The 8,575-nt window shown below is 47.4% G+C and overlaps 1 protein-coding gene across 4 annotated transcripts; it reads right to left on the reverse strand.

Moving 5' to 3' along the window:
- Nucleotides 1-484: 484 nt before the first annotated feature.
- On the reverse strand, nucleotides 485-8,553 carry LOC6594171 (organic cation transporter protein). 4 transcript variants are annotated; one of them, XM_002019405.2, is made up of 7 exons: nucleotides 8,111-8,553; nucleotides 6,139-6,336; nucleotides 2,877-3,270; nucleotides 2,253-2,520; nucleotides 1,020-1,570; nucleotides 816-961; nucleotides 485-742 (listed from the first exon to the last, which is right to left on the reverse strand). In XM_002019405.2, exons 1-7 carry the CDS (start codon nucleotides 8,471-8,473, stop codon nucleotides 650-652), a joined length of 2,013 nt encoding a protein of 670 aa, XP_002019441.1. In that variant the 5' UTR covers nucleotides 8,474-8,553; the 3' UTR covers nucleotides 485-649. The 4 variants fall into 4 exon arrangements, with proteins under 4 accessions (XP_002019441.1, XP_026840049.1, XP_026840052.1 ...); XM_026984248.1 differs by lacking the exon at nucleotides 6,139-6,336 and having other exon boundaries at nucleotides 486-742; XM_026984251.1 differs by lacking the exons at nucleotides 6,139-6,336; nucleotides 8,111-8,553 and adding an exon at nucleotides 6,705-6,901 and having other exon boundaries at nucleotides 486-742.
- Between the last annotated feature and the right edge of the window lie 22 nt (nucleotides 8,554-8,575).

Here is an 8,575-nt window from a genome sequence, read left to right on the forward strand (position 1 = left end):
ATCTCTCGATGAAGTAATGGAAAAGGAAAGTGAAGGTGAATGGATTTCGCACATGAGAATCGATTTTGTCTTTCGGCGCCGTGGAACGTGATTTAGATTTAAATTACTTTTACCGCGTCCGCGAATGAGCCCAACGAAAATTCAGACCACTGGCAACGCTCCAGACTGAGCTTTGGCTGGGTTTAAGCCTTGCTTTTGGCCTGAAAGTCAAAGCCAAAGCTGCTTCAACGGTGCGTATAAGCGATTTCTCTGGCAGGTTAGCAATGCTCTAAACCATCTGGGAATTAGCTGGGCTTCAAACCTCTCAGTTGGTTTGCAGCTTGGCTAGCCAGGCGTTTTTTTCCTGCCAGATTTAATTTGTTTTAATTATTTCTTGTTTAAAGACCCGCAAATTTTTTAATTTTCTAAAAACCATAATTAAAGAAACATCTCTGCTTTGGTTTTAAAATAAAATTCAGAATTTTTAATTCCATTCAGATATAAATAAAAAACAAATATAAAAACTTAGTTTAGTGTAGAATGAGAAAGAAATGTTTTTAGTGCGGGTGCAACTAAGCGCTATCCCCCCTATGTGTGTGTGTGTGTGTGTGGTTCCAATATATCACAGTTAGACATGTCAAAACGGGAAAAGGGTTAGTGCAGATTCCAGCTAATTCACATCCTTCATCAGGCAAATGGCAATGGCGCCGATGAGGCCACAAACACCCATGACATTCAGCGGCAGCAGGGCATCAATGTGTTCCTACGAAAAGGCAACCAAAACGATGGTAATTGGGGGAATTGAGATTGTAATTGCTGGGCTAGGGAGTACCCACCAAATGCCAGAGGAAGGGCACCAGGATGAGGCCAATGCCGGCGGCCAGGTTGCCCATTCCGACGCCAAAGTTGCGCACAATCGTGGGATACTGCATGGCCGTGTAGGTGGGAATGATGGCATTGTTCGCACCAATCAAACACTTGGCTGCAGAAGGAACATAAGAAGGATTAGCTCCAGGAGTGGCGGTGGGAGGAGGACTCACCTATGGTGGCCAGAGCTATCACCCCCGTCTGGCTCGGCACCAGATTCGTGGCCAGGCAGCACAGACCCGGCAGCAGCATGTAACCGATGAGACTCCGGCGTATGCCCGCCTTGAGCACCACCAGAATGCTCGTGCAGATGGACAAGGCCTCGATGGTGCCCGCCACGGCGTTGTTTATGTAGATGTTGCCCCCGAGGTTGCTCAGGTGAAGGGTCAATCCGAAGTAGATGATGATCAGGGTGAGCCAGATGATCAGCGTCAGGCACGTGGTGCGCCAGTACTTGCCGCCGAACACCACCAGCAGGGGGTTCACATGGCCACTCTTGTGGCTCGACGCCGCCTCCAATGAGTCTCCCTTCACCTCCTCGCTGCCGGCCCCCTCCTGTTGGGGCTGCACCTCCCGCGGCACTGCTGCCTCCAGGGTCTTGCGATAGTTGGTCGGCAGCTGGCTGCTGGTGCCATTCGTTTTGGCCGCTCGCTCAATTAATCCGCAGAGTTCATCCAGGCGGCCCTGGGCCAACAGCCAGCGCGGCGACTCCGGCAGCCAGAACCTTCAAAAGAGCACAAGAAGGAAACGGGGCATCAATGTCAGTTCTCCCCCGAGTATTTATTGGCCCTGCGGAATGTTTTTCATTTGATTGCAATTGAAGTCCTGGCCGGCCACTGGCTAATGTGGCTAATCGCAAAGGATTCCATTCCCCCTGGGGGCCGCTCTCGAGTGTAAACACTGAGGAATGTCCCTGGCCAGGGATGTGCTTTGTCCCTTTGGGAATCTAATTGATCCCACACGCATTGTGTGTGGGATTCTTTGCTGTTTTCCGCTTCGTTCTGTTGTCAATTCATTTTGTTGACTGCCTTCGAAGAATGTGCAGGCTTTGAAGTCGAAATGTGGCTGGCAGAAGGTTTAGCCAATCGAAAGGAAGAGGACGAACTTGAAGGTGGAATGGAGTGGAAATATCTGTGGGTTTTCTAGAAAGACAGTTGAAACGGAAGTAGTTTTGCATCTAAGATAAGGTATAATTCTTTAGGAATTTCTTTGGGGACTATCTTCATTTATGATTTATCTTTTGGCTGCGGAAATCTATGGCTCTGATTGCTCTTAAATAGGGAACAAAATATCAAAGAGTCGTCTAAAACATAAAGTTATTTTGCTAGTCCCAAAGGCCTGCCCCTGGGGTTTCTCTTGAGTGTAACCACTCTTTTTCTTCCCTGATTTCTATCTTAATTACTTACCAAATACCAAGCATAATTAGCCAGGGCCATGAGATGACCAGCTGCAGGATGCGCCAGTCGCGTATGAGATAGGCCATACCCGAGGCCAGGACGTACGTTACGGCCACTGGGAGAATGTTGAGAATACCGATTACGGTCCGCCACTTGCCGGAGACCAGCTCCACCACCAGCACGAAGCTCACAACAGTCACGGTCATTGATGCGAATCCAATTATAACACGTAGCGACATGAACATGGCCACCGATGTTGAGAAGGCCAAAATTCCACCTGCAACACACACACAGAGAGAGAGAGAGAGATGTGGCAGAGCCACAGAGGAAGCGAGAATGTCAGTGGCAAGGTCAGACACGTAAATAAAAGTGTAAAGTCAATTAAAATCCCAACCCGACCCCAGGACATGCCGCAGAGCGAGAGGACGAATGCAAATGCAAATGCTCACATGCTCGCTCATCCGCAGGACGAGGAGGAGGAGGAGGTGGACGAGGATGGATGTAAGCAGCCATTGCTGCATATAAATGACAATTAGAAAATGAATCCCCAAAAAACCAAAACCAAATTGCCACACATGTCCATCCAAACCCTGGGGGCAATCAGAGTCCATCAGCTATGCATTGGGGACTCACCGAAAACGCTCTGTATCGTCACGAATGCCATCAGCGTGTGCCGCCTGCCGAAACGATCCGAAATCCAGCCACTGAGCACGGCCCCGGCTGCAGCGCCCACCAGGAAGCAGGTCTCCACCAGACTGAGGATATCCCGGCCGCAGACCAGCTCGAACTCCTGCACCAGCGTCAGGGCTTCGTTGTCCGAGAATTCAAAGTCCTGGCACTGCCGGTAGCCCAGGTCGCTGGCATTCGCGGGCCAATTCGTCACCTGGCCATCCTCTACGATCAGCTGGGAGTAGTCCAGGTCCAGCAGGAGACAGCCATCCGATGTCTGACTGAGATTGCGCCATTCCGAGAGATTCATTTGGTTGAGATTTGCGGGCGGGGCACACCAAAAGTCCTTGGGTGCAGTCTGTAAGATTAGAGGTATGGGAAATGGGTAAATGTTGGGGTAGTGCTAGAGCCGACTAGTATTTCTTATTATTACCAAAGACTATAAAGTATTAAGATGTTGCATGAGAGAGCTGTTCATGAGGGGCTCGGCTGCTCAGCTCATCTGGGTTCTGAGACTCGAGACTCCTCTCGATTGCAAATACAACTATTTACATGGCTTGGGCATGATTTAGCACATGTGTATTGTATAACCTTTGCTATTACTGGACCATTTGACTCATGAGTAATATATCTCAAAGTAATAACTCAAAGTAGTTCGTCCAGAGACCTCTTTACTTTATTTACATCAACATATCAGAACCATATAAATCCTATAAAATACCTGTATATCTTTGCCAGAACTTCAGCCGCAGCTTGTCAAAAGAATACCCAAATTTCGGAAAGGCATACCCAAAATATACCCAACACTTAAGCAATCGATTCACGTTTGCAATTTCTACGTGAAGCACATAATCCGCGAACCCGAACCCGATCAAAGTTCGAATAACAAGTTTTTTATGTTTCGAATGGGAGAAAAGCAAAGCCGATGCCACAGATACTCGTACGTTTAAATCGTTTAAATTTCTTCCGTAGTTAGTTTTTACAGACCAATTAATCATTTCATTTACGAGCATGTTTCGTGACAGCCCAAAAATTACCCCAAAGGAGAAGTGCTGTGTGCGGTTTGACTGATTGAAGATCGAATCCTCTTGTAAGCGGCTTATCAAGGGAGCTACTGGCACCTCCAGGGGGGTTATTCACTCAAGAGACTCTCCACTCACCCGTTCCGGTGTTAGGCAAACCTCGAAACAGGTCGAAAGCCCTGCCCCAGCCCCAGCCCCTGCCCCTGTCTCGAGACTGCGAAACGTGCCTCAATTAAACATTTAGTATGCTGTGAGGAAATTGTTTCAAGTTCAAGTTAAAGTGCGCCGGCAAAAGCAGAAAAACAGAAAACATGTTCAATAATTCATTCGAGAGCTCTCTCTGTCTGTCCTTTTCCTGTGAGGTGAAAGTGAGTGTTCTTTTGGTGGTTTATGGCCACGTCGGCAACTGTTGATCTGGCAGCCTGGCCGGCTCTCCTCTGATGTCATTTGTCGCGCGGTTTGTGGCCGCTGTGGCACTTGCCTCCCCCCCTCTCTCTCGGTTGCCGCCTGTCACGTTTCAGGCATTTGCATGGCCTGCCACATACGAATGCACTCGTGCAACAATGGAATTCTGGGCTCCGCAGCGTGGGTTCTACTTGTCCGCCGAACCACATACAGATTTTTTTCTAACTATTATTTTTTTTGTCTTTTTTGATAAATTGGTTTGCAGATATGCACGAGCTGCAGTTGCACCTGATTGCACTTTATTCCAACGACAGGGCCTGACAAGCGGCACACTGGGCTTTGAGGGACTATTTCTGAGGCAAAACCCGACTTTTATGGGTCTTTAAAGGGTGGTCTATGGCCTGAGGTCAAGCACCTTAGAGCTTTATGCAAATCTCAGATTAATTATCCAACGATAAGCTATTGTTTTTGAGACAATACATGATTTACGATTGGTTAATCAAGTATCCGTCAATTTGCATTCAATTGTTAAAAGAATGTTGGGAGTTGTCGGGGGAAAAAGAGCTTCCTGCTTGAGATTCCCGGGAAGATCTTTGACCCACAGTTCTCCCTGGTAGATTGCTCTATTTAAACCCTCAATATGTTTGTGGCTAATCGTTAACTTAATTGTTACAGGGCCGCCATGCTTGACCCCCCCCAAAGGTGAGAAAGCAAATCCGATTTCGCTTCGCTGCAACCAGTGTGCCCCGTGCCGTGCCGCCTCTCCGACACTGGGCCACAAATCGGTAAGTGTGTGTATTTTATTACTATTATTGTTTAATTAATATATTTAGACAGTTTAGCGGTCAATATTAGCCGCAGGTACGAGCCCGAGACCGAGACCGAGTCCGAGTGTAACCTTTTAAGCTCTAACCTTGGTGTCTGCCTCAAGCAACACCTGATATGGATCAGTGTGTGGCATGGGAGTGGAGTGGAGTGGCAGCTAATTGAAAGCTCTTGCTCTTGCCACATTGTGGGAAATTCTATGACCATAAAGATGTCATCTCCTGCGGTTTGCAGAGGGAGAAATATATCAGAGATATCAGCCCCAAAGAATTCACTTTTGGGAGGCAAAAACAAAGCAAAACTCGTTTGGTCTGAAAGCCAGTTCATATATTTGTTATTACTCCACGCTTTGTTTTTATTTTTATTTTGTGTGTCAATAATTAAGCAAAAAAGTGAAACAATTAAGGTGGAACAGGGAATACTCTTCGGGGAGGGATAGAAGGAAGTTTAGGGGGTCTAGAGATACAGATAGACTTAGATATTGGGCAGATCTTCTCTAGAGATCTAAGCCCCAAACTTTAGTTAGAGGAATCCCAAATGGCCCTGGTCTCAATCGAAATTCCCTCTCTAAACGCGTCTTAATGAAATTGTATCTTTCACTGATCGGAATGCACGCGTATCTCCACTCACAGTAGGCGCCGCAATCTTTTATACAATCAACAGGTTTGTGGGTCTGTCAGTCTATCTTTCTGGCTGGCAATTACTCGCACTCGCACACCCTCTACCTATGTATAATGTTATCAGAAGTACTACATATGTGTGTACATGCGAGTAGACGATGGCTGATAACTGGCATTGATTCAACAAAGAACCTTGTCATTTGCGCTTGAGTTTAGTTGAAGTTGTCGTTGCGGGGCAACGCGATGGGCAACATGTGGCAGCCGTTGGAGCGCAACGATTGCAGAAAGCTGCTGGCCCAGACCAGACCAGACCAAGACCAGGCACAGCAGGTGCCTGCTGCACCGACCACTCACCTGGAACACATAGATGAATATGTGAAATGTGCAGATGGCCTGGAAGATCGAGAGCAGGTAGCACCAGTGGCCCTGCCAGCGGCTCATGGCCCCGAAGAATCGCTCCAGCAATGTGGTCTGCAGCTGGTCCAGCTCCTCCAAGTCTCTGGATTGCAGCATGGGCGAGGCCTCGCCAGATGGCAGCGGCAGATCTGACAGCTCCATTCGGGAACTCGGATCTGGCTCAGACTCGAAATCGCAACCGTTTGCCACTTGTGGTGCAAGCCAACTGAATTAGAATGTGGGCTTGTGAAATATATAGTTTACAGATTGCCATGCCACCATTCAGATGCAAGTTTCGGCTGAGTCTGAGTCTGAGTCTGAGACCGGTGTCGCGACTCTGGTGAGAGAGTGCGTACAAGACTCGGCTCTACGCAGGCGCGGCGTTCATTCCGATTCCAAAAGGGGCTCTGTGATAATGTCCAACAATTCGGCCGGAGATGGTACTTGTCTGATAGCCCAAATACGTGTTAACTAAATGTGTTTTTGGCCAAATGAATCATTAAAGAATCACTCGAATGACCGACCTTTTTCGGGGAGTGCCTTGACACCCACAAGGTTGATGCTCCACCACTCACTGCAGCACTACCACTCGAATGACAGGCAGATCTCTATGAAACTATACCTTTTATAGTTCTGGCAACGCAATAGAATATCTTATCATGTGTCTAACGTAACGTATGTGTAATATCAAGTGAGATTTTCATCAGAGCAAATGCCTTAGACCGTTATTAAGTGTTTTTAATTAGATAAAAGCAATCTATTTCGAATCGAGGGCTATCAAAAATCAATAAAATCTAAACAATTAAGCAGATAAGATTGGCTTCCTCATTCGCCGATGACACAAGGGCTGTAAATCTGTCGTCTCTCTTTGATCTTCTGTGATGATCGATCCTTAATGATCGAGGGAGGTGCCTCCAATGACCAAATACCCCACTTTATTGGCTGCCAATTGCTGTAATCATCGTCTGTGAAATGACTTCTTGGGCTCTTGATTGACTCTGTTGCAATCCCTCGACTACCGATGACCCTCTCTGTGTGTCAAGGTGGTGTGCGGTTTTTGTTCTGCGATTTGTTTGGGGCAGCCCATTAGCACGCTACTCGATGATGATTATCATTCATTACTATCGATTGGCGTGCACTCGGAGCGAGCAATTGAGGCAGGCATTCTGGCAGCAGAACGAGCCGCGAAATGATGCGCACGCAACTGCAGCCATCCGTCAGATACTTGCCCCGCTGATAAATGGCTCGTCAAATGCAAATGAATGGAGATGCGTGGCGTGGCCAAAAGGTGCCCGAAGGTCGAGAGGAAGTCGAGTGGGCCAAAACAGACGCTTGAAAAATGATTGGTAAAAGCGTGTTTGAAAGTGTGTTTGAAGTACTGCCAATTGTTGTCCAAATTGACATATTTTTCAAGTGCGGCGCTTATCAATTGTTGTTTTTTTTGGCAAGAGAGACCGTGAAATATTTACCACTGAATATTGGCCAACAAATGAGTGTGTTTCGGCTCTATCTTTCGTTGATAAGCGTTTACAACCATTACCCAAAACAATCTCAATATAAAGTCTACTTCAATTGGTTTCCCCTGAGATACTTTTTACCACTTTGGGTGATATCTGTGAGCCATCTAGCAGGAGTAAACCCATAGCTCCATTTAAAGTTGCAAAAGTTGACTTTTTATATGTTTTTTGTTGTCCAATTAGTTCATAGATACATAAACGTAAACATTGCTATTACTGCAAATCACTCGCAGCGCACACTTTCCAATCACCCAATCAATTACTCAATATTTTCTTCCGGTCTAAGCCCCGTGCTGCCCCCAATCCGCTGGTTTTCGGCCTAGAGGGGGGAGTGTGTGAGGCAATCAACTGATCAAATATTTGGTCTGAAAACCGTATCCGTAACCGACACCAAAAACACCGAAAAAACTCACCTGAAAAACGAACATGAACAGGTGAAAGGTGGTGGGCAGCTGCAACAGGCAGAGCAGGAAGGTCCACAGGAAGCTCCAGCGGGTGTAGTGGCCCAGGAAGTTCGATATCACATCACTGTCCACATCCTGGCTGAGGTCTGGGTTGGGGGGGGAACCTGCTGGCGGGGCTGGGGGGACTGGGACAACAGGAACCTTCTTCAAGTCATCCGAGTAGCGGCGAAAGTCCAATGCTATGACACTGATTTCCGGTGTGCCCGGCGCAGGCTTTGTCTCGCGATACCCGCCGTAGAGGTTCGCCTCGATGGTGCCCCTGCCCTTGTTCAAATCGAAACTCAAGGAACCGCGACGCAGCACACCGCTCATGTTTCCACACTGGCGCTCTAAAAAATATACACGAAAAACTCTTTTCTTAACTCTTCGTTTGATTGGTTTGGAAAAACTCCGGATCGATCGGTTTTCGTCGGT

The sequence above is a fragment of the Drosophila persimilis genome, unplaced genomic scaffold (assembly GCF_003286085.1).
Source record: "Drosophila persimilis strain 14011-0111.01,24,50 unplaced genomic scaffold, DperRS2 tig00000000-arrow-pilon, whole genome shotgun sequence".
NCBI lineage: Eukaryota > Metazoa > Arthropoda > Insecta > Diptera > Drosophilidae > Drosophila > Drosophila persimilis.

Bases quoted from the DNA above. Each gene is read 5' to 3' on its own strand.
- LOC6594171 (XM_002019405.2), bottom strand. From the start codon at position 8,473: ATGAGCGGTGTGCTGCGTCGCGGTTCCTTGAGTTTCGATTTGAACAAG. The intron at 6,337-8,110 runs GTGAGTTTTTTC...TCCCGAATGGAG, and splicing joins TGTTCATGTTCGTTTTTCAG to CTGTCAGATCTGCCGCTGCC. The intron at 743-815 runs GTGGGTACTCCC...GCCTTTTCGTAG, and splicing joins TGCCCTTCCTCTGGCATTTG to GAACACATTGATGCCCTGCT.